At 42.6% G+C, this 24,102-nt stretch overlaps 2 protein-coding genes across 4 annotated transcripts in view; one reads left to right on the forward strand and one right to left on the reverse strand.

Annotated features, from left to right (window-relative positions):
• NRAP (nebulin related anchoring protein) overlaps positions 1-1,653 on the forward strand; it is a 48,095-nt gene extending 46,442 nt beyond the window's left edge. The window contains exon 42 of the mRNA XM_066190907.1: positions 625-1,653. Coding sequence (XP_066047004.1) covers positions 625-726 — 102 coding nt within the window. The 3' untranslated portion in view covers positions 727-1,653. The remainder of the gene's footprint in view (positions 1-624) is intronic.
• Positions 59-23,623, reverse strand: HABP2 (hyaluronan binding protein 2). Of its 3 annotated transcripts, none has more exons than XM_066190904.1 (14): positions 23,512-23,623; positions 15,319-15,355; positions 10,293-10,397; positions 9,077-9,184; positions 8,541-8,657; positions 8,174-8,293; positions 7,366-7,537; positions 6,848-6,936; positions 6,480-6,714; positions 5,482-5,624; positions 5,001-5,135; positions 3,353-3,498; positions 2,266-2,466; positions 59-684 (listed from the first exon to the last, which is right to left on the reverse strand). In XM_066190904.1, the coding sequence occupies exons 1-13, from the start codon at positions 23,584-23,586 to the stop codon at positions 2,290-2,292; spliced, it is 1,659 nt and encodes a 552-aa protein (XP_066047001.1). In that variant the 5' UTR covers positions 23,587-23,623; the 3' UTR covers positions 59-684; positions 2,266-2,289. The 3 variants fall into 3 exon arrangements, with proteins under 3 accessions (XP_066047001.1, XP_066047002.1, XP_066047003.1); XM_066190905.1 differs by having other exon boundaries at positions 59-711; XM_066190906.1 differs by having other exon boundaries at positions 23,508-23,623.
• Positions 23,624-24,102: the final 479 nt, after the last annotated feature.

Raw genomic sequence — 24,102 nt, forward strand, 5'->3', positions numbered from 1 at the left:
CAGCAATCTCATAGCCCTTACAGTTAGGAAGCATTCAGCTACAATAAAAGAGAAGAACTGCACTTCAAATACTTCGATCATTTAATTGTTAACTTTGGTAAGAAGTCATGCAATAATCCAGACCAAGAGAAACAGTAAATACCCATGATTTACATCCCATCTGAAAAGTTACTCAGGGAGTAAGAGAAAAACTATGGTTGAATAATGGAGACAATGGGAACTACAGGCAAAACCTTCCTAAGTCAAAGGTATGATAATGATCTGGTGGTCCCAGGGAAACCTTCAGGTGTGCAATCCATGTGGAACTCAGGTGTTTCCTGGTTTGCTTTTGATTTAGGGTTCAAAATAGAAACTAGGACTTGAGCACATTTAGTCCTTTGGTATGTAAGGTATCTAACTTACATGAACAGGTCGATTTTTGCACTTCTCCACAGCAGAAATTTGCTCAGTGCAGAACAGGGATTTAGATTTTCCTCCTTTTTTTCTTTTTTTTCTTTTTTTTTTTTTCTTTTTTTTTTTCCAGTTGTATAACTTTGAATATGAAAATATTGTTACAACATAAGAGTTAAAACCCTCCCCTATCCACTGGCTGATTTCACAATTTTTTGGGGTGTGATTTTACAGGACCAGTTGGAGATTGAAGGATCTCAGCAAGTCGGAGTCAATCCTGATGCTTCAGAAATTCTGCAAGTCAAGAGAAGGCAAATGCAGCTGTACCAAAAGTAAACAGAAACATGACATAACAGAAATATATTTTCATCTTGTCCTGCAAATCCTGTAGCTTTTCCAGTTTTCTGGGAAACACAATAGATGGCATTTAAAAATTTTTAAAAGGCAACCGAAACATTGCAATTTATAACTGATCATTTTATTTTTGTGTGGATACTTTGTGATTTATCACTGAATATATTACAGATTCTGCTATTTATTTGAAGCTGTAAATGAAATTAGTACTAGATGACTGGCAGGCTCAGCTTTGTACCATTCATATTAGAATATGAAATAATTTGTAATGAATAAATCAGTGACTCTTATTCCATGTTTGTAATTCTTTGAGATTTTTATGTTCCTGGAATATTGGCACCATTGACCTAAGAGTGTATAAAACCACAATTCAGGTGGTTTAAGAGATGAACGAGTCAAAGGCCAGTGGGAGAAAAGTTATCACTGACTTGCCAAAGGCAGGTCTTCTAGCAGACATCAGGGAATCTGTTCTACATTATCAGGATATATTCAGGTCACAATTAGTTCTTCAGGTTTTTTTTTCAAACCTTCCAAAGTAAAAAATCAGAATTGCTCTTTGCAGTAGGGGTAGCTATTGACAGATTAGGTTGCTGCTTAGAGAAGGCTGTAAACCCTGGAATTCAAGTGAGAGTGACATTGTTATTTTAAAAAATTGACTCTTCACAAACAAGTCTATTCTTTATATCCTGATTTAATACCAATCCCTTGTTTTTCAAATTTCTGTGCAGAATCTTTGGGCAAAAGTTACACAATTTGACAGGGGCGTCTTATGAGAACTCCCAAGTTATCCAATGGCTTTAGACAGATTTTTTAAAGTAGTGTTTAGTACTACTAGATCTCTCTGGTTAAGCACATAGAAACCATTGTAGATCTGGAGCACAACATGTAATTATTCTCTAGTTGGGAATAAAGTGGATAATTCTAGTACTGAGAGTTTGTTTGATTTTTCAATCTGAAATCCATCACAAACGAAATTTGTAGTTATTTACCCAGAAAAGTGCTTTTAAAAATAATTGTTCTGCCAGATCCTCACTCCTCAGGAAATTCCAATGGCTGCAGTCTTGCAAACTCAGCCACATGGTGATTCTTATGGGTGTGAAAAATGGTACTGGCTTTAAGACCACACACCAATAGCTTTGAGGTGTCAGGGTCCAATGAGTGCAGAAGAAAATACACCTTAGGAGCATGAGGGGAAGAGGAAATGTCTGGCAGCAGCTGAGCTGGGAGAATTCTCATGGCTTGAAAAGCAGATCTAGAAACATGATTTCAGGGCCTTTGATTTGTTTGGGGAAGAAATGGAGTAGCTTTACTTTCTGATCTGTTTAGCTACAAAATGTGGGCTTATTTCAAAGCCCCCAACAGAAAAACTGTCATTGACATTCTAGCTAATGCTCTTGAGGCTGTTTTCAAGATGTTCATGAAGGATACCCCATGCAGGCCATGAGAAAATATGAGTAATACTTCTAGTCAAAGATGAGGCATTTAGAAAATTAATAAAAATAGTAAAACTCTCAATCTTACCTTTTCTCATTCCAAACCTCTCTCCTAATGATGTGACCTCGATGAAGACTGAATTGTATCTTTAATCCAACTGGCAAATTTTGTCACCTGGGTATAAACTCCTGGCTTGTTTTTTAACCCACATCCTTCACCCCAGCTCACAAGGCCGTATGCATAGTAGGAGCCATTTTTTACACAAGTCAGTGGGCCTCCTGAGTCTCCCTGATGAAGGAAAGCACACATGTTCAAAGTGTGAAGCAAAATAGTAACCAAAATCAGAATGCTTCTCTCTCATCACAAGACTTTGAAGTTGTAATGATGTTTTTTCCCTAACAGATGTACCATCAGATGCTGCTTAGCCCCTAAGTGGACTTGCAGTTCTGCGACCAGGTCAAATGACACCAGACTTTTTGGATGTAAGTTTTAACTTTTTTCCAGTCTGTGACATAAATCTGACAAGGTCACATGGAATTTCCGAGGAGTGAAAGTATCAGGAATTCAGAGCCTGAACTCAGAAAGATAAAGATGTGATCCCTGGCATAAATGAAAACTTAAGCTGTCTCACACTTCTCAAAATATCCTTATTCTGAGTTGTTAGGTCTCATTTTTTTGTTTTATTTCTGATTTCTCTTGCAAAATATGCTTTACGGTGGTAATTTGCACCTTAGGAAGTGTTGTTCAAACTGTTTCCTACCTTTCAATGGTATAAATATGAACTTGTTTCACATTTGTGTTAGCTGTAATGAAAAGAAACATCAATACTGACTCCCTGCAAGTCCTACCTCTGATAATGAAAATCAGATTAGAATTGGCACTCAAGGTAGAGGCCACAACAAAACTGAGGAAAAAAGGACCAAGTTCTCAGGATATTATGACAAACTGCCTCAGAAGCCAAGCTTTCCAGGCTGGTCTCTTGATTCCACAGGTCTGCCTGTAGGTGACAGTGGCAACATTAGCTCTAAGGTTGTACAACTCAAAGTGTGCTGCAGAAAGGCTGTTGAAATACACTGATGTGAGAACAGATACATATGCAGCACATTACTAAAGGTCTGCACAGCCTGACTCTACACAAAAAAATCAGTGTTCACATAGAGAAAAAGCAACAGACCTGACAAGAATCGATTCCGGGTTTCCGAAGTCTTCCTGCACAAAACATGCTATCATCCAGTCTGTTATCAAGTAGTTCAGGTTCATTGCATTTGCTCTGTGAAATCAGCTTGACATTGGCATCTAACAGCTGATGGGATCGGTCACCTATGGGACGTGCACCAAAAAAATGGAGTCACTTTCTTCCCATTCCTGTTACATACTGTCTTTTATTCAAAATACGAGCTTGCTTGGCAAACAGATGGGAAAGGGGAAGAGCAGGGGGAATGCATGTGCTAGCCTGAGAAGGAAAGAATTATCTGGCTGAAATGATAAGTTTCCAATGAGTTAGAGCCTGAAGTTTCGCTCAGGACAGAGTTGTTGCCTGAATAAATGTGAAGTCAGATATTCAGAATTTGGTTCCAGTCGGCTCTCTCTGTGTAATCCTGCTTTTCCAAGATGCTGGTTGTCTGCAGCTCCCAGAGGCCCCCATGAGATTTGAGCTGCTCAGCACTTCTCAGACTGGTACTATTAGATGCCTTAACATGCAAGCTAATGAAACAGATGAAAACTGAAAATCATACAATATTTAAGGGCAATGATTAATTACAGTGAATCTAAAGACATAACTTGACATCTAAAGGCAATAGCCTTAGTTTCAAAGTACTACATCTGTAGATAATTAAAGGTGGTTTATAAGTTTGGTTCTGCTTGAGTTTCAGGAAATATTCCATTTCTGCAGTGATTTCCTGAAATGCTAATAATAGTTCTGCTCAAAGAAGAAGCCATCTAGTTTGAACACGTACAGGGTACTTGATATTCTTTGTTGGGGGGGGGGGGAGGGGGGAACCCATTAAATCCCCCTTAGCCTTTTCAAGGGAGACTTTTTATTTGGAACTTTTAAAAAAATGTCCATTAAATTCTGTTGGTGCATTCTGATCAGATGAACACACTTGTCTCGTGGACTTCAGGGAGTTATATAAGAAGGGAGAATTAAGTCTCATGTATCGTATCAGTCTGTATCAGTCACAAAGCACTAGGACATCTACTGCAGCCTCAGTGACAGGCTTCTGCTGCTTTACAGCAAACAGAACATCAATCAGAACATGAGAAAATGCATTTTTCAGAAAATTGCCATTATCTTTTTTTAAGCATAATAATTTCTCCCCTTAGGATTTACTGTGAGCAAGAAAGGTTTTTGAATAGAACTGGTTGAACTTGAAAAGCTTGGAATTTTTTTATTTTTCAGTACATCTGAAGGTCCAGATGCTGCTTCTGAAAAGCTTTATCTGACCCAATGGGCTGGAAAATGATGTGAAAATTCCTCTTTCTTGGTCCTGTCTTGAAACACACAAGCTATACAATAGCCTCTCTTGATACTTCCTTGCTTCTGCAGCTGGCTTCAGATGAAACCATGGAGAGTCGGATCACAGGCAAAAATATGCATCAGGCATCTTATCAGAACTCTGACAGGTTTAGTTGATTTAGCAGTTGGAGATTTCTGCTAATGAGTAATTTGCATGGCATGTTTTAGCTGACCTTATTTTTGAATTCCATGTCTTGGTTTCACTAGTGCGTAGGTCCTCATTCGGGTCTGGCAATTGCTACTGAAAGTAGTGGCCCACCTTGCCACTGGAGTACTCACCAAAATCCACTTAACCCAAAAGTACCTGTCTCTGTCTTGCCCCATCCAGAAATGAAGCAGGAAGTCCCAGCAGGAAGGAGGAAGTCAGGGAGACACGCTATTTTCACATACTTTGTTTCCACTGCACAGTGACCATCAACAGGCTGCAGTTTAAGTAGTGCTGGAGAGGAGATAAACAGTGACAAAAAGTATTTGGAGCTAATTTTCATCCCTAACCATTGTTAGCAGTGTGTGATGCAATTCTATACAAAGCTGCATAAACTCCATATTCCATTTGCCCTGGTGTGCTGGACCTGCTCCCATAGTTTGGCTCCTCCAGAGCAATGACTTCTGCCTGCCCATCAAAATTTACATCCCAAGATTCAAATGGGTCTAGATCCCAGTTTGGCCTGATTATTTCCAGAGCATAGTCTCAATGAGAATTTTACAATGACTTTAGTGGGAAGAGGCACTTCAAACAGCAAAGGTTGGAGGTAAACCACGTGAGTATCAAATAAAAGATTTACCAATATCATTGTGTAGGGAACTACCCCTGTCTCTGTATTCCCCATGCAAAATTATTTCCGCTGCATCAAATATTTGCTCATGATTCTCTTTCTCCTCGAGGTTTTGCTTTCCAAGGGATACTTGGATCTTTGATTCTGGATTTCTAGGGGAAAAAAAAAATTATATACAGACATCTTTTATCAGTGGTGGTGAAAACCTGCACTTTTAGTAACAAGAAGTCAAGATACTTCTTCCTGTTGTAAAGCTTGGCCAGAAGATTTTCTAAAATCATTTTAGGAAGGTTTAGATAGGAAAGCAGTGATGTTGGAAAATACATGTGCTCTTTATTTGTTGCAATCATGAAATAAAGTGATTTAAAGCTTTGCATTTTAGGGCAGAGTAGCAGTGTGCACACAGCCTATTACTGTGACAGTGATGACGAGTGGCAGCTCATGTAGCCATGGGAGTAGAGTTGCTTGCCATTGTCTGAGCTTATTTATAATAGTCCATGTTGAAATGATTTCAAGTGTGTAATTTACCTGTTTCCTAGAGTGGTGGTTTCCAACTGATTCAATACAAAGTTGGAGGAAATGCAATATTCTAAGCTAGTTAACACAGAAAAAAATTAAAGCTAAGTGCATATTTTGACTGTTTTGAAGAAATTAATTCTGATGTAATATGTGATGTTGCTTATGGCAACCCAATATCCCCTGAGTTTTTCATGGACTTCTTCTTTTGCACATCACAAAATCTTGCTGCTTTTCTCCTTTTTTCCTTTCACACAACTTCTTTAGCTCATTTTATTTGAGTGTGCCCTGAGTTTCAGCAAGCACAACTTTCAAGTACATAAACATTTTTATGTGTGTGTTAATTTTTTTTTCTGTCCACATATATGTTTTCCTTTAAGCTTAATTCCTAGCAATCATTTTGATTGCAAATAATTTGGATGCCAAGCTGCCTTTACTAACCATCTTGACTTTTATACTTTATCTACCCTAATTGTAGGACATGCACCTACTCAAGGCAGTGTGCAGCAGTAAGAACCCAGCATGATTTAATTAGCACTCCACCACAGAAATGTCCACTCCCATCTGGAGATGTCTGTATCTGCAGATATGCCATCCAGGGGTGTTTTCCAGGTGTAGCCTTGGATCCACCGTAGATCTTCTTGAGCGTCCCACGAACTTCAGGTTGTCCACAAGTTTGGAATATTTCAGGGGGATCTGTAGGGGGTTCTGTTGGGGTCTCTTCAGCTGCATTGGAAGAGACAGCAGATGTATAATGCAGAGATAATATCAGACTGGAAGAGTTAAGCAACAGGGAGTCACCCGCTACTCTAGACCACCTACATACTGCCAAATCACTTCCTTCCATTATTTTTTTTACCTGAGCAGGGTGAAACATCACAATATTCCCACTCTATTTCCTTATTTTTTCTGACGTAGCACCAGGGTTTTTCATCCTCATCAGGATTCCTGAAGGGAATGGTTGAGAGAATCAGCCAGAGCGAATGGAGAAATCTCCATGAAACCAGTGAAGGAGCTGAGGATTCTTAGGAGGAGGAAGCCTCATGCTCCCACAGGGGAGATGAACTTCCAAAGACAATATTTCATAAGATTTGACAAAGAAGATGTCTGAGCATGGCAAAAAATACTGCCATATTTCTATTCCCATACCTATCTTAAGCTATAAGAAAAATGTGAGACTAGTTGAAAACAAAGAGGGCTGCTTCTGGAAGCCTCACATCAGCATGGTTAGAGAAGGCATCTCTAACATTCTGGTGTTTTATCAGCATCTAGAAAGATGTGAGATCTTAACAGCATCAGTTTCTCAAATCCGTGAGTAGTTTGTCCTCAGAGATCTCTTTGATACAGACCTCTAGAGTTGCTTCTTCAAAATATTACCTGCAGAAGTTGTGTTCACCAATGCCATATGAGTCAGCATCCTCTATAAAGGCATTAAAAGGTTGGTCCAAGAGACGGTGGGAATTCCAGTGCAGGCAGGTTCTGCCACTTTCTGCTTGGTTCACTCTTCCTCTATATGTAGAGGAGTCCTCTTCATAACAATCATATGGTCCTGTAGGAAGACAATCCTCATATGAAAATGACTTTTGTGTTGTTCCTTGCTCAAAGTGGTTCCTCTTCCTTCCCTTCCTTGTCTATATTCTTTTTATTGAGGATCAGAAGAACCTACTGGGCCAAGTAATTATGTTCCTTATTGTACACAGGTCAGAAATTAGAATAATGTCCCAATATCTGTCCACCTTCTAGCTTGATTGACTTCAAATGTCACCCATCAAGAACAGTTCCCTCAGCCTAGGGAGTCACAGGTAACTGGGCAGGCATTTTTACAACATCAGATTTTGAGTGTTCAAGGAAAACCTGACACTTTTTCCCTTTGTGACAAGTGTGACCTCTGGGAAATGTATGCTCACTTGTTATACACCAGTGAGATCTTGCCAAAGCACACTTAGAAATACCAAGATGGGAACTGTTTCGAGCCCTTTTTCCAGCAGTGATTGCAGAAGTCAGCCTCTTCCTCTGACGTTGTCTCCAAGGAGCCTGGTGCCTAGGTGTAATCAGGCTCTTGGAACAGTGACAGGAGGTCACCACAGGATGCTACATGAATAGCATCAGATAGTCTGGCTGCAGGAGGAAGCCAGCCCCTGGCTCTCTGGAGGTTCACCCCTCATCCTGAGGGGCTGTGACCTACCGATCTCGCAGAATCTCCCTCTGAAAGGTTCAGGGCACCTGCAGGCGAATTTTGATCTGTATCTGTTCCGTATGCAGGTGCCTCCATTTCTGCAAGGGTTTGGACTGCACTGTTTGGATGCTGTCAATATGGGAAACACAAACAACCTTGTTAATGTGTAGAACACTACACGGCCACTCGCATGCCCGATGGCATTGTTTTATGACTGAACCACCACCCTGCAAATGAATCATAACTCATCACTGGCCAGGCCCATGGGAGCTGCAGCGTGTCTAGGGCAGGATCATCCTCTGCAGTGGGTGATTTCCCACTGCAGACTGCCCATGGTGCTGTCCCCAACACAATTTGTGCCCAGCTGAGAGCTCACCAAGCTGGCAGGATGGTCTCCTGTAGGGAGGCTTGCAGCTGCACTTGTAGTAGGGTGGGGTTAATGTAATCAGGCAGTCGCCAAAGTGGCAGTTCTTGTCCAGACACCTGTCCTCCACTGTGGAAAACACACATAAAGTACATCATCAGCATATGTGTGTGCACAAGAGCTGTGCCCTTGCAGGGATCAGGGGAAGATGCCTTCCCTTGATGCTCCAAGGGATCTTTCATTTGGCAGATGTGGACTTGGGATCTCACTTCTTGTTCACAGTATTTATGGCAAAAAATCTGTGGTATCAATGAGCAGCCCCCCACTGCCACCTTGCAGGGCATAGAAGAGCACTCTCTGCACTCCTGAAGCTTATTTTACTGGACGCTCTTTAGACAGACTTTGGCCTGGATGAGGTCGTAAGAGCTATGGACATGACTGCTGTGGGCTGTCAGAACACTCAGCTCAGCAAACAGTGGGTTTATAAAGTTGCAACAGTAGCATGAACTGCCAAAATAAGGACTGTAGGTTAGCAAAAGAGCCATTACCTTTTTCACATGTAATCCCACTGTATGGCTCGGGGCAGCGACAGCTGAAGCCCCTTCCTTTGGGTTCACATGTACCACCATTCTTGCAGGGGTTGGAGGAGCAGGAATCTGCAGAGGTAAAAGGATGGAGATCTTTCAGCCTCTCAACCTTCATCACCTGCTTTTTCTTCTTGCATTTCGTGGTTGCAGGACTCTGTGTTCCTGGCCACAGCACCCTGTGTAACCAGTGCTGTGCTTATGCATCAACTCAGCATCCACATGAGCAGAATGAGTTGCTGCAGAGTTTATTCCAAGCTGCAGGGGCTCACAGCTTTGGGTCTGGAGATCCTCTACTCCCCTTGCCCTGTTAGAGTTGTAATGGGGCAAGTGCTTTCCTTTGATCAGAGATAGATTTGCCTCTGTGGCATTACCTCTGGCTGTCTGCCTTCATGCACTGAGTCTGGAGTGCTGTGGATTTGGCAGTGTCCTGTTTGGAACACAGCATTAAATCTTCCCTGGAGAAGCCATCCACTACCATTAGACTCTACCAGAGCCCTGGGTTGCCTCAAGGGAGCTAGCACCTGCTGAAAGTCACTCGTGTGCTGCTCCTTACAGTGTGCACAACATCTCCACTGCTGTCGAGGCTGCCAGGAGCAACCGGTATTGGAGACAGCCAGAAGTCAGCTCTGCTTGCTTTGTACCAGGGGATAACTCAGGGAATGTTACAGGCAACTTCCTTCCCTCTCCTTTTGAGTCCCCTGAGCAATCTCAAGGATCCTTTCCTGTTCTCCTGAAGTTTGGCAAAACAAAAAAAGAAAAGGAAATAAACCCCCTGCAACTGATAAAAGAAGAAGAAGAAGAAGAAAAAAGAAACCTGCTCTACATTTGGTTCCTAGCATAAATACAGAACATATATCCCATGAAAACAGCAATTACATCTTACAGTGACTATAGACAAATAAGTCTGTGCTTTTTTGTAGTAGCAATCAGAAATGTTCTGCATGATCAGAATCCATCCTGTGAAACCTGGAGATAAAACACAGGATCCTTACAAGGGAAATACAAAGAAGAACACTGCAAACGATCCTCCTAACTCATCCCTTTGATGCAGGCATTTCGAGAGCAGGCTGGCAGCCAGACCTGCCACACTCATGCTTCAAGAACAGGGTTGGGATTTTACCCTTTCCTTGCCTTTCTGCCCACCCCTGAGAGGTACTTTTCATGGCAAAGATGTCACCTAAAAATGTCTCGAGCCAGTTGATTGTGTCCAAGAGCTCCTGCTGGAGATTGGTGATCCGCTCTGCTTCTGTGTAGTAGTAGTTCTCATAGTCATCAGCCTCATCTGCAGGGAGTGGTGAGAGAACAGAGGAATTAAAACTGGAAGGAGACAAGTTGTGAAAGAAGTTATTCCTGAGATGGACAGTACTTTTCCCTTTCAGCTCATATGGGATGTCAATGGGTTTAGAGACCACCCTGAGGACCAAAAACGCTGTTCAGCTCTTCCTCGGCTTAGGCAGAGCCCACCTAGTGCTCAGCATGGCCACCCTGAGCCCAGCTGGCCCCAGCGCTGCCCTCGAGGATGCTCCTGAGGGGCACTGGGGCTCCGGCTGCCCAGCTGACCCCTGTGGTGGCAGCCAGGATGCCCCAGAGTGGATGCAGGCCAGGGCTCTCCAGGCAAAGGCACAAAGAACCCCCCGTGTGGCACCACAGCCAGTGCAGATGCTGAGGCTGGTGCCAGCACAAAAGGAGATTCAGGTTCCTGTGAGAAGAAGGGATTTTCTTTGTCCAGCTGCTTTGCTGACCATCACCACTGCTGCTGCAGAGAGAGGCAGGGCCCTCCCCAGCCCAGGTGCCCCGCTGTGTGTGGGGGACACAGAGAGCAATCAGGGGGAACAGAGGGCCTGAGGCGTGACCTTGTGGCTTCTCACCCGCAGAACAGCCTTCGAGGAGCGAGGGCCCGGCACTGCAGACATTTGCGGAGGAGCCCATCCCTGCCTCTGCCAGCCCATGGCCCACAGGAGCCAGGGTGGCCTTGCCAGCCATGCTGGGCGGTTGTTTGATTAAAGTGGACTGGCAGCTCCTTGCACAGGTACACCTCTTGCCAGTGGAAGCCACTCCAGTGCTTCAAAGACAAGCTATGGTAATGAGCAAAGCTAAGCTATGTACAGAGACATTTTATTAAGCTCTCCCCTAAGGCCGGACCGATGGCCCCATGGATAATGCTCTGCCTTGAACTGATTATCGACTGCATTATCTTAGTTTTCTCTCCTCATTCATTCACTTGCAGCCTTTATCTTTATTCTTTCTTTGCTTCTGAAAAAAGAAAGAAATTCCACATTTGTACAATGGGTGTTTTATATTTTATATTAAAATAGAATCGTCTTTTTTTTTTTTTTTTTCCTACATGCCAACTCTCGTTTCTCACAAAAAAAAAAAAATAGAGGAAAGTTTCACCTCATTTATTGCTATGTCAAGTCAAGACTCCTTTTCCTCAGCTCATTATTTCCACAGGAGCCGAGTCTTGACTATGTGCAAGTGTTGCAGAAGTGTACGCCTTGCTGAGGAACAGAAGGATCTTGCTGAAAGATAAGGACATTGTCTACACTGAACAAAATTAAATTTAATGTGATGTAGTTAAGGAAGAAAAACAAAAAGGGAGTTTTGCCTGAAATGCAGCCTCCAAGTTCACTTTGTTGGAGAGGAGATTTTGCAAATGACTTGAGGCTGAGGGAACTGTCTGAAGTAGTCTGATTTTGTATCCCATGTTTATTTTCAGAATCTTCGAGGGCCATGATGGCTTTTATTCCACAGATGCTGTCTGAAGAATGGGGTATCCCTTTTTATGGTAAAATATACCTGCTAAAAGTTATAAAGGATGAACAGGGGAGTGACAGCTGTGAAAGGCGGACTGCAAACATGCCAGCATGCTTTATAGTGGCTGGTGAGGACTCTTCTGGATCAACAGAGGAGAAATAAGTGACCTGAATGAGCACAAATAGCTAACCCATTGTAGAATCATCCACCCTGGTTTTTAAACCACTGCTTAGTGTGTGTTGTTAAGAAATGAAGCTACTGTAATTTGATTTTTGTTTGGCATGATTTCTCAGCAACAGATTAATCATTTGTTAGGAACACTTATGCAATTATTTGACATGTTATGAACTACTTTTAAGTTTAGCTCTTCTGTAAACAAGATGGCCAAGGTGTAATCCATGTTTTGCAAGACATTTTTCTGGTGGCTCTGAGGAGTTTGGGGGCGCAATCCCCCATGTGCACTGATGGGACAGTTTTGGGAGAGGCTATAGCACACCTGAGGCCAGTTTGACACCCAGCAGCCCCTCAAAGAGGGCAACTTCAGGCAGCCAGGGCTGAGGTAAAGCAGGCAACCCTGAGCAATCCCCTCAAGGGTTGGCAATTACCATTTCCAGAAATTTAATGGCCAAGGCGTGGAATTCAAGGTGCATGTGGAAAGGGCTCAGAAGATATCAGGAAACCCTATTGAGTACCCTGTCCCCCACGTGGATATGGGAGCCAGGAAGCTGAGGTTACTGGCTGAGAGACTAGAAAAGGTGATGTAAGAGTGCAACAGATCTGAGAAATGACCAGTGTCCCTGCATTCCCCATTGCTATCCCTCTTCATGAAACTGAGAAACACGCATAGCTTCTACAGGTCACATGAGTGATGTTTCCCATCTCCCAGCTATTCCATGTCATCTGCAGCTGCATGAAGCAGTGAAAAACAAAGACCAGAAAACCCTCAGTGGGGCATATGATATCAAACTAAAAGATGTCTTATTTATCACTGTTTTGACACTAAATAACTATTTGGCTTCTACATCTCTTATTTAAGAAGTGCTCCCATTCCAATTTTTTAAATTATTCATAACAAGCCATAGGTTTAGTAAAGCAAAAACAACACTTTTTTTTTTTTTTATCTGAGCACATAATTAAAGCAAAAAGTCTGATACACTGGTTGATTTAAACATATTACTAAATCAGTGTTCGTTCTTTGTAAGTGCTGGAAAACCTTAACATGTTTTAAAAAAGCAGTGATCTGACATTTGTCACTGAAATGTGACTATTACATGAAATTAAATTAGACATCCTGCATGCAAATTTTCAAAGAATAACTTTCCTCTGTGTAGTACAAAAAAATCCCCCCATAATTGATAGACAGAGATTGACTTTTAAAGCTTCAAATCAGCTTTGAGGTCTGGGTGATCTTTTAAACTGCACAAGCTTTCATCTGCAGTTTTTCACATTGCCAAGAGGTGTCAATCAAGCAATGGATTTCTGATCAATATCCCCTTGTTCATTAGCTTACATGGGCTCTCTGTTACGGAAAGAACAGATACCCCGATGCCGACGGTCACACTGTTTTCAAAACCTTCCCTGGATCAAGTGATGACTAATGCTCCAAGTGGGGAAGTGATGCATTAGGATGCCATCGGGTGACCTGAATTGCCAGGTAACTTTGTTGGACTGCAGTTGTCAAGATGAGTGATGTGCAGAGTTAAAGCCTATTGCCAACACACATCAAGAGTGCCAGAAAGTACCCAGCATTTATTCAAGCTCTCTGAACTTCTGGAGACTGACTGAAATCTGGCCTAATTTAAGCAGGGTGAGTTTTCCTACCACCCCCCTAAATACTTTTTGTCCCCAGCTCTGAGATTATTGCAGTATTATTTTTATGAGGCTGAAATCCTAACTGTATTTTAAATAATGAGATATTCCCCATTTACTTCTGCAGAGATGAGACCTCACAGTATTTCCTCCCTTCCAAGCGGGCTGTGGCTGGGAGTATCTGCAGCTTCAGAAAGAAGGGAGACCAGCTAACAACAAAGCCAGAAAGCCTTTCAAATAGTTTTGTGGCTGTTACTTAAAAGCAGTTTTGCAGCACTTTTTTTCCTCTGAGGGATGGATGCGGGGTGAAGGGGAATCGTGATGGCTGAAGGAGTGGAGACTTTAAAAGGGGGATGGGCAGTAGGAGATTGTAGGGACAGTGGAGGGACAGAGGTAAGGATCACACACCATAAAGCAGGGAATGAATTAAGAAATTGTGAAAGGGATAAGCTACCATCAAAAGGCAGACCAAACAGTTTGTACAAGGCTGAGTAAACAGGTGTGTAAACACTGAATCTGGTGCATGACTGTGGCCAAATATTTGCAGAACCCAAATACTGAGCTCAGACACAAAAGTGATTTGGAAACTTTTTTTTCTAGACATATGTTTTTAGAACAGCAACATTGATTTGGGCACTGCTGTATCAGTGACAAGATACCTGGTTTGACCTGAAAGCCCAAATACCGCTGGACTGACCAGGAAGGCAGATGAGTAACAAGTGGATACTAAAACCCACCTTATTTTTTTTGCAGGAAAAGGAGCAAAATTATTGTAATATTTCATTAGATATGCATTATAAACTCAAGTCTAAGAGTCATTGAAAACAAGAAAAGAAAGAGCAAGGCTTACCTGAAAAATATTAAATTTATCAATAAAACCATAATCTTCTACATGGACCACAAAGGCTGTGAAAGGATATACAAATCCTCACACATCCTACACATCCTCACACAATTTTCATCACAGCTTTTTCCTTATCAACCTCTTAATGCGACACAGCCTTTAATGATTTTTTACTTGCATGGGCTTGTTTTTGAATCTTCTAGCACTTAGGACAAAGCCTTGCAGAAATAAGTTCCACAGTTAGTAGCATGCTGCAAGGGAAAGTCAGCCTTCATTTATTTGATCTTCAGTTTTCGTCCCCAATTTTTGCCTAGTTCTGTACCTCCTTCTGTGAGGTTTGCAGCCCAGCACCATGATCTCTCCAGACCATGGCCCACTGTGTCACCCAGGGGTCCCCAAGCACATGAAGGCAGAGAAGTTCTGGTTTGGGACAGAATTGAGGGCTCCAGGTGTGGTCCAGGAGAACCCTGTGATCAGCTGCACATTGGTACTGCTGCTGTACCTCTGTTTTTGGCTCCAGAGTGTCAGACACCCTCCTGGCTGGGACATGATGCAGCATTGTCTCCTGCACTGATACTGTACATGTGGAGGTCTGAAAGCACTCATCATATTACTTCTCCTAAGTCAAACAGACTTTCTAGGTGATCATAGGCCACATTTAAGGCTCAGCAAGGCTCTCGCTGAAGTTAGTATAGTTCAGCATTGGGCACTAGTGAGGGGTCTTGATTAACCAGGTTGCCAGCCTTTCAGTTTTGTGGCAGGGAGGAGTTGAAATGAAGAAACTGAAACCACCTACCTTTCATCATGTTGGCCCAGGAGGAAGAATGGGAAGCCTGTATGAGATAATAAAGGTCAGAGAGTCATTTTCTGGAAAAAAACAGAAGCCAGCCCTGAGCTTTGCTCACAGTACAAAGATTCTGTTTGCCCCTAGTGCTGGACACCCAGATAAGGCTTCTCCCCACTTTGTAGCTAAGTGACCTAGATTTTAAGAGCTCTTGGAAAGAGTAGCAAATGGTCAACAGCTCATGGGAATGGTCTGGATTTTCCAGGCATACAACCTAAACTGCTGGGAGGTGCCTGGGCATGGCAGAGTGGGTGTTGGGCAGTGCAGCATGGCCCAGGACCTTACACCTGGTACACCCAGTGGGACCTGGACTCCTGAGCAGGAAGACTGTCAACAATCTTTGGATGTAGGAGAATATTTCTGGCAGTCTCCAGGAGGAAATGCCATGTGTCCCACCTCCAATGTGGGGCTCCAGCCTTTCCTGTTTGGCTCATGATCAAGGGCAAGCAACAAAAGGGAACAGAAGAAGATGGAAAACAGCTCTTAGCCTTTGAAGAGTGTGAGTGAGGTTTGTCTGTAAGGAAAGGCACTGACTCTACACCAGGGCACATCCCCAGTGTGACAATTTCCGTTTGCTTTCCCTCTTGCTCTAAATCCCAGGTGAGGGCAGGATTGCCTGCCTGCAGTGAGGATACACATGCTAACAGTGGGTGTAAAGGAGATTTGAAGCTGCTATTCTTCATCCCTCACATAATTTTAGGGAATAAAATGTATTTCCAAACAATTTAACACACATAGTAAGGACAGCATACATACACATGCAATTATTATGTGCACCTATGCATTGCTGAAGATACAATTAACTGTAAATATATGCCCTGTTTAGTCACACATTATATATAGACGAAAGATATTCTCAGATAATGCTGGTTGAGACTCGGAACAAATGAATCAGAAGCAATGAATAAGAAACAGGACAAAATAAAAAGCTCAGAATTCACATTTGTGAATATTATCTGGAATACATAAATGAGCTTTTGCTTCAGGCACATTTGCGTCCCTCTTGTGTTTGAGCCAGGGAGAACAGACACTCCAGTTTTCCCCTTCCCCACTGACTTTAATGAGAGCAATGTCCCCTGAACCACTCAGCAGAGCCCCTTCCCAGGTGCATTTGAGTGAGCCACACACATACAGAACTAAATCCTTTGCAGCTGGAAGGACACACAACCACACACAATTGCCCCTCCTGAACGAGTGCAGAGATGATGGTAAATGAGAAGGCTGTAAAAGCTCTGTCCTTGGTGTATATGTTTCTTGAGTGCAGGTACAGCATTCGTCAGATCCTTTGCCAGACCCCAAAGGAGACTATATAAAGCAAAGGTCTAATTGCTCCATTTACAATTAGTGGTAATGTTCATCCATAAACAACAGACCAAAACAAACCTTGCAAGTGCACTCCTTTCTTTTGGAGGAACAGATGAAACAAAGAACAAGGAAGCAGCACTGGGAGCAGGATGATGCAAGAAGCATTTCATCTCGCTCTCCAGCTCTCTGTGCAGCCCTGTTGTGGTGTTTGCCTTATGGGGTTGGAAGGGATTTGGGTCTGAAAGGTTTGACTTGGTGATTTTGCCCCTGCAGTAGGGGCAGCCCTTGGCACCCCAGGGAATGCTGGTTTCAGCCCAGGCTGAGTGAGGTGCACCAGGCTGTTCTGTGCCTCAGTTTCCCAAGCTGTAGAGTGGAGATGACAGTCTCACAATGCTCACACTCCAAGGAAATAGGAAAGGTGAGAGATGCAGCATTGTCCTACACTACTTTCTTTCCCAGGTTATCCACCTGCTGCTCTGTCCAAACATGGGTAGAGCTGACTACAGAAAGGCAGTAAATAATTGTAAAATGGCGGTAAAACTTATCTTGCAATAAAGTGATGCCCTCAACAATGTGCGGGTTTACAGTATCATCCTTCAGAGCAGGCAATGGATTGGTGACTGGTGACTGAGTCCCAGATTTTGATTCCTGCTTTTGGATGAAAGCCTCTGTCTGCTGGCACAGTATAAATATTACAGGGAACAAAGACCTCTGGAGCACCCAGCATAGAGAGTCCAGGAGTTAAACAGAATCTTTACTGTAAGGCTCCTGTATCTCCTTTTGTGCTGCAGCTCTCCCTCCTCGTGTGCCTGTCACAAGCTGCAGCAGCAGAGCCACAGGAGACAGAACCTCTGGCAGAGGTGACTTCTCAGCATGGAGTTTTCTCCTCTGTCCTGAGGTCCCCTGAACCACTCATCAGACCACACTGGTTTTGAAGCATTTTCACCCCTGCTAGCCAGCAGGGTCAAATTTTAACTTTTCGACTCATGGTGTGAAGCTTGGCATGGTGGTGTGCAGCAGAGGAGGAGGAGGAAGAGCTCACTCCTTCCCTGCTGCGTGCTGGAGCTCTCCCCTGACCCCCTCCGGGAGAGGATGTGGGATGCAGGATGTGGGATGCAGGATGTTAGACACGGATACAGAAGGCGGCTGCCAGGAGGGGTGCACAGGGTAGGGGTCCAGGCGGGGCTGCAGGAGGGAGTGCAGGCAGGGGCAGGGCAGGCAGGGCCTCCTGCCTGCAGTGCCGTATTGCTGCTCGTGGCCAGCAGAGGAGGATCTTGTCCTTCCGACGAGGTGCAACTCTGAGCCCAACGAGGAGCAGGATTTGAACAAAAGAAGGGGGGCGGGGGGAGAAGAAATTAGACTGTGGGGCTGGTTTCACCAAACGGTCTCCTTGCTGCAGCTCGACACCGATACTTTGTGTGCTCTCTCAAGAGGGAATAAAATCACTGGATTCTGTTCATAGCAGTTGTGCAGTTATGAGGGACAGAGCTGGAAGAATTTGCAGAGAGCAATTTTAAATTTTATTACTTCAGGCTCATAAAAAAAGAAATCCTAAAACCCTACCAAATTAAAAAAAAAAAAAAAAAAAGAAGAAGAAGAGAAAAGGGGAAAAATAAGCTGGGAGGGACATTTTACATGGATACCATGCACTGGTGACTATGGAGCCATCTACATCTATAAGGCTCCTAGAAAAAAATTGTGAAATTCAAAATATCCTAATTTCACCTGACATTTGTTGTCTTTTGTCACTGTAATGATTAGCACTTCACTAAAACTTCATTCCTCCGAAGAACCTTCAAAATTTTGCTAAATAGATTTTGTACTAATATTAAATATTGCAGATACATGAGGCACTCAATTTTTCCATTTCAACTCCTTAAGAAAGAGAGTCTAATGAAATATAATAGATTTCAAACAGGAATGACAGAACCATGAGCTTTCTTTATCTCAGGATGGAATCCTATGGCTCTTTCTCAGACAAAATTGTCCAGTTAATCTCTGGCAATTCTTTCTGAATAAACCCAGGAAGATTTGACCCCAAATTCAGGGGAAATTATTTACAGCTGCCAAGGGCATTCTGCAATTGAACTGTTTATTGTGTCTTGGGTACAATGTTACCTCTTATTACAATAAAAATGAATCACTAAAACACAAAAGGAGGTGGAGAAAGAGAGCAAAAAGGCGACAGCCCAGGGTTATGCTGTGAATTTACATGTGTGCAAAACAGACTCACGGAGAAAACACTGTAATTACTCAAGCTTGCACAGCAGAGTAGCAAGAGAGATGAAAATTAGCTCTGTACATACACACACACTGCAACAAAGCACTACAGGAATTACAATATTAAACTGCATTGGTAGGAATTGGCTTATTCACTAAATTGCATGAAGTCCTGCTAATTCTCCTGCAACTTGTCACAAACTGGCCTCTGTGGCAGAAAAACAAAGATAACGCTTTCATTTGTTCATCTGTGCAGTCACAGCTTTGCAGCCAAGAAGGAGGTGGGATGGGGTTGAGCTGGAGAATGAAGATGGATATTTGATCAACTTCCATCCACAAGTGACACAAGCCATGAAGGAGCCACGAGGGCAGACACAGCTACTGCCTTCTCGTAGTGAACCCCTTGATCCTGCTGACAGCTCTCAGTAGGAACCTTTGTCTGGGCTGCTTGCCAAAGGAGGAGGGAATCGACAGTTCTGATGCTCTTACAATCGGCCAGATTTTTGCCTGCAACCATCTTGGGTAGTGACAGTCTTTGAACTTCAAGGGAAAGTGGCTTTTCCAGCAATGACATTGTATTTCTCAGCCAAGGCCATGGTTGCACTATAATGAAAGCAGGGCATATTATCATCTGGAGCACACATGCAACACATGTTGTGTTTTTAGCCTGGGAAACCATTCTCTGAAAGGATTCCACCAAAACCTCTGAGTTCTTCACTTCTCTGCTAACATGACATCTCCTGCCTCCACACTGAACTGCAATTTGTGCATCAGCATAAGATGTGTTCCTTATCAACCAGTCCCAGTGTACCCAGAGAAGTTCACACTTAAAATCGTAATTTTGCTGATTATTTAGTGGTGAACCTTTCTGATGGTAGCCCCTGATACAAAACCCACAGGGATCCAAGAATAAAGCAAGATCCTCCAGAGGTGCTGCCGAAACCAGCTTGGTCTTCTGCTCAGGAGTTACCTGCTCCTGTTTTCCAAGGAATCAAAGTTTCCAAATTAATCTTTGCTCTGTAAGAGGTGGCCTGGTAGCAGCTGGGTGTTTTTAAAGCTCACTGGTAGCTGAAGTGCACTCGTGCTCCCAGGTGGAAAATGGGGTCAGCCTCAAATGCCACAGCACAGGGAAGCTACAAAATGTGTTTCAGGGGCCTGCAGGAGCCAGCTAGTCACACTAACATGAGTGCCTGTGCCATCAAACGCTCCTGCAGCCAGTACTGGGAATGCAGGTTATACTGCTAGACTTAAAGCTTATGCAAAGTCATTAAGTCCCTTTAGTTACACGGGATATCAACCTGCACGCTGCAGGGCATAAGCTGATTGCCTTCGGGGGTCAGCGAGGAACGCTTCCCTCTCTGAGAGCGTGGTGCAAAATTAGCTGGGGGCGCTCCCAGGGCTTTGTTGCTTTCCTGCTGCATCAGGCAAATTTAGGAGAGCACTGCAGAAGGGTATTACACCTGATGGGCCACAAATCCAGGCAGGCTTGGCAGCATTCTCTTCTCTTGGCAGTGATCATTGTGCAACACGGTGGAGTGTGAAGCCCTTGTGTGTGTGGTGCAGTCCAGCAGTGAGGGTGAGGGAAGCAGAAGTGGGATTTTATAACAGGAATGGATCCGCTGTGGGTTAGAAAATGATGTCAGACAGAGCTGACTTTGGAATACCCTAAAATGTTGGTCTCCAAACACGTGGGGCAAGGAAAGACCTGCACTACTGGCAACAGTGTCCACTGCTTACTGTGGGCCAAGAAGGAGATAGACTCTTATGATAAGGGTTACTTTTTTGCAATTGTTTGATCCTGATGTGATGCTTTTATCCTTCCCTTTCCACTACTAAGTGCACTTGGCTATTGGATTGGGCAAGGCTCATGATTTCAAAACACTTTCCATCACAAGTAAGTGGACATCAATTTTTTTGAAGTTCCGAAATATTCAGTGAAGAGTCGCCTCTGATACTCTGACCCTTGCTGAGTCTTCCTCCCTGCTGCCAGGGAAGTTGAGTTTGCAGGGATATCTGATACAAGGAAAAGGTTTGATCTGGACACCTGTAGATTTAAAAATAACACTTTTTCCTGAAAATATGAGCTGAATCACTTTAGAGCACTGTAGAGTGGGTGCTGCAGCCTAGTGTATGGGAAGGGCTGTCACTGGAGTGTTGTGGGATTCAACTTTCTATTGTCCTGTTCCAGATTTCTCTAGCCCAACTCAGCACACCATTTAAGCATATAATTTAAATCTGAGTGCATTCCAGAAAAGTTGCTTCAGTACAAGTCTGGATAACTGAGGTGACAGCTCAGTTGCAGCAGAGTTCTTCGGCTTTCTCTTTGACTAATTAAGGAATACTTAATAAAATGCCTTGATGGCAGGCATATTTCTACTACAGTATCTTGCTGAGCAGAAATGAAATGAAAAGCAGGGGGAAAAAAACCAACCCAAGAAGACCTGCCATGTCTGAAGACAATCTTTGGTGCAGTTGCATCACTTATGCTAAAGCAAAGGACCAAATTCAGTGCTCACCATGCAGCTTTATGACTTTTATGAAAATAGTTTGGATTCGTGCAGATGGAATTGATTTTTTTTCAGGTAGTATGAAAGAACTGAATGAAAATTTTTGTCCTAGGGTTCTGTTCCAAACTTGCCAGATCCATGAATGTCCTAGTATTTTCTTGTTCTACTGCGACTGACTCAGCATGAACTACTGCTTAAACTCATGTTTGACTTTGGCTACATTTCACCAGTAATATTTGTTAATCGGGCTATTCTTTATGAAAAGTTCTAAAACCAGATTCAAATAAAAATTATTTTATTAATAGGTAGTTTTTTTAATTGTTAGTGCTAGAAAAGGATGAAAATAGGAATTTAAGGGTGTTTTCTGTGGTTTCAGCAAAGTGCAGCATCTATTATGTTTTCATTCAAACTATTTCAGTGCAACAATGTTTTGTTCAGGACAAATCATTAAGACAAAAATATCCTCTCATAACTTGTTTGTCATGCAATGATCACATCATGGCGACTCCTTCCCCTCTTTTTTTTTTTTTTTTTTTTTTTTTTTTTTTTTTTTTTTTTAATTTTTTTTTTTTCTGGGATCCATGCCAAGTGCTAAGCCAGAAAACCTTGTTATATTAATTATGAAGAAAAAGCATGTTTTATTAAAAACTAGCCTGCTGAATATTCTGTCGTGCTGCTTTTCAGTGACAGCAGAATTGCTTTTGCATCTTAGCAATGTTAATGAATTTTCAGAGGTGGAGGGGGAGACATACTCTACATTTTCTATAGCAATTTTTAGAGCAAAGTCAGATTAGGACTGTCAAAGCATTGAATCCATCTAACACTTAGGACTAGTTAGAAAAATCTGGGCAAAACTTCATGTTGTCTAAGACTGGCCCCACATCTTCCTAACTGAGCATGAATTAACACTGGCAAATTCATTATGAGTTTATTTGTATTAGATGGTGTTCCCACAAAGTCTATAAAATTGGTATTGAAGTATCTTAGAGCTGATCACCTCAGAAAGATGCTACATGTACTACTGGACCAAGTGTGACATGGGTCCTGGTGATACACTAAATAATAATTACTCTATTGAGTTGTGAAAATCACTGATCTAAAATTCCAGACTTCTTAAAAAAAATCTATGCCCCATTAAGCTCCCTCACTATATATTTTTCCCAAAGATTTCAATTTAAACATGTCAACATCTGAATTTTTGCAATGCATTTCAGTAAATATGAACCTGCACACAGAGGAAAAGTCACTAAGAAAGCAGATGTTTAAAAAAGCCTCAGATTCCTTCATGAGAAAATCTACTTAATTGGTGGAAGAAAAAAAAGCTTTTTTTAAAACTGACTTTTAACTTTCCTTTGATTACAAGTCATTCTTCCAGTCTTGTTTAAAGAGGAGATGAATAGATGCAGGGAAGTATATCAAGCTCTGCCAGAGCAGAGCTCTGGTCACCCCTAGCTGTGTTGAATATTTTGCCATTAACCTTCCTCCCACGTTAGCGACACCGAAAATTCAGACATTCAAAACACATGGCCGGTGGAATTTTTGTCTTTTACAGAAGAGTTTGCAAAACTGCCAAGGCAGGGCCTGCCTGACCTGTTTAATCTGATATTTAGTCCCTTCAGAAGGAAGACTGGAAATAAGGAAGAAAGTTTTTACAGTGAGGGTGGTGAGTCACTGGCACAGGTTTCCCAGGGAGGTGGTGGATACCCCATCCATGGAAATACCCAAGGCCAGGCTGGATGGAGCTCTGAGCAACCTGCTCTAGTGGAAGATACCCCTGTCCATGGCAAGGGGGGTGGAACAAGGTGATCTTTAAGGTGCCTTACAACCCAAAACATTCTATGATTTTAAGATGAGCTGCCCATGCTGGAGCCCAGGATTTTGAGGCATTTCTTAGTGCCCAGGGCTAGGAGAGGGACCACGCTCCCCCCCACAGACCACTGGGAGTGTTGTTGGCCACTCAGTGTACCTAGACGAGCCGTTCCTTGACACTGTGGATGTTTGCTTCAAAAAAACCCATAGGGCTTCCCTCTTATGTTGATCATCTCGGTGGCCTGAAATGCAGATACAGCAGAGCTGGCACGTGGAAAGAAAAGGAGAAGAAAAACATACTCACGCCCAAACACGTGGTCCCTAGGAGAATAACCAGTGGAAGAACCTGAAGCATCAAAGAACTGCTAACCATCCTCATTTTTTTTCTTGAAATGAGCTTTTCCTTCTTGTCTATGTTTTTTTTCAGACAAGCCACAATCTTTTGAGGCCAAGCTAATTCAGTGCAAATAATTAACCGTGCTTCAAATATTGTTTAATGTTCAACAGATTGCCCTGATCAAATAAATGCATCCTGTCCAGATAATCACTGCATTGACCAGTGGCAAATGTTTCAAATCATTAGGTAACAAGGATGGGAACAGTATAAATTACCCATAAAAACAAGCATTATCTTTCAACTATTATTTTAAATGGGGGAAAAAAGTATGAATCATGCTTACTGGTCTCCCACCTGAAACACAATGAGATCTTGTTACATAATATACGATTTTTAAAAGTATCAAAGTGTGTTATTTGATTATTTTCTAAATTTCAGTCATGAATTAGAGTTCATGTTCTCAAGTTTTGTCCACTTATGTGAGAACCAGGATTTTTTTTTTTTTTAATAAAAAATCTAAATTCATGAGTAACCTCTATTCTCCTGAGGCTGAAGCAT

Source organism: Chamaea fasciata, unplaced genomic scaffold (genome assembly GCF_029207755.1).
Source record: "Chamaea fasciata isolate MVZ Bird 193981 ecotype frontalis unplaced genomic scaffold, bChaFas1.0.hap1 SCAF_9, whole genome shotgun sequence".
Classification (NCBI taxonomy): domain Eukaryota; kingdom Metazoa; phylum Chordata; class Aves; order Passeriformes; family Sylviidae; genus Chamaea; species Chamaea fasciata.

Coding starts and splice junctions, on each gene's coding strand:
- HABP2 (XM_066190904.1), bottom strand. CDS start 23,586: ATGAGGATGGTTAGCAGTTCTTTGATGCTTCAGGTTCTTCCACTGGTT. Junction 15,356..23,511: donor TAGGGACCACGTGTTTGGGC/GTGAGTATGTTT, acceptor TATCTCATACAG/GCTTCCCATTCTTCCTCCTG. Junction 6,937..7,365: donor GGTGAACACAACTTCTGCAG/GTAATATTTTGA, acceptor CATTCCCTTCAG/GAATCCTGATGAGGATGAAA.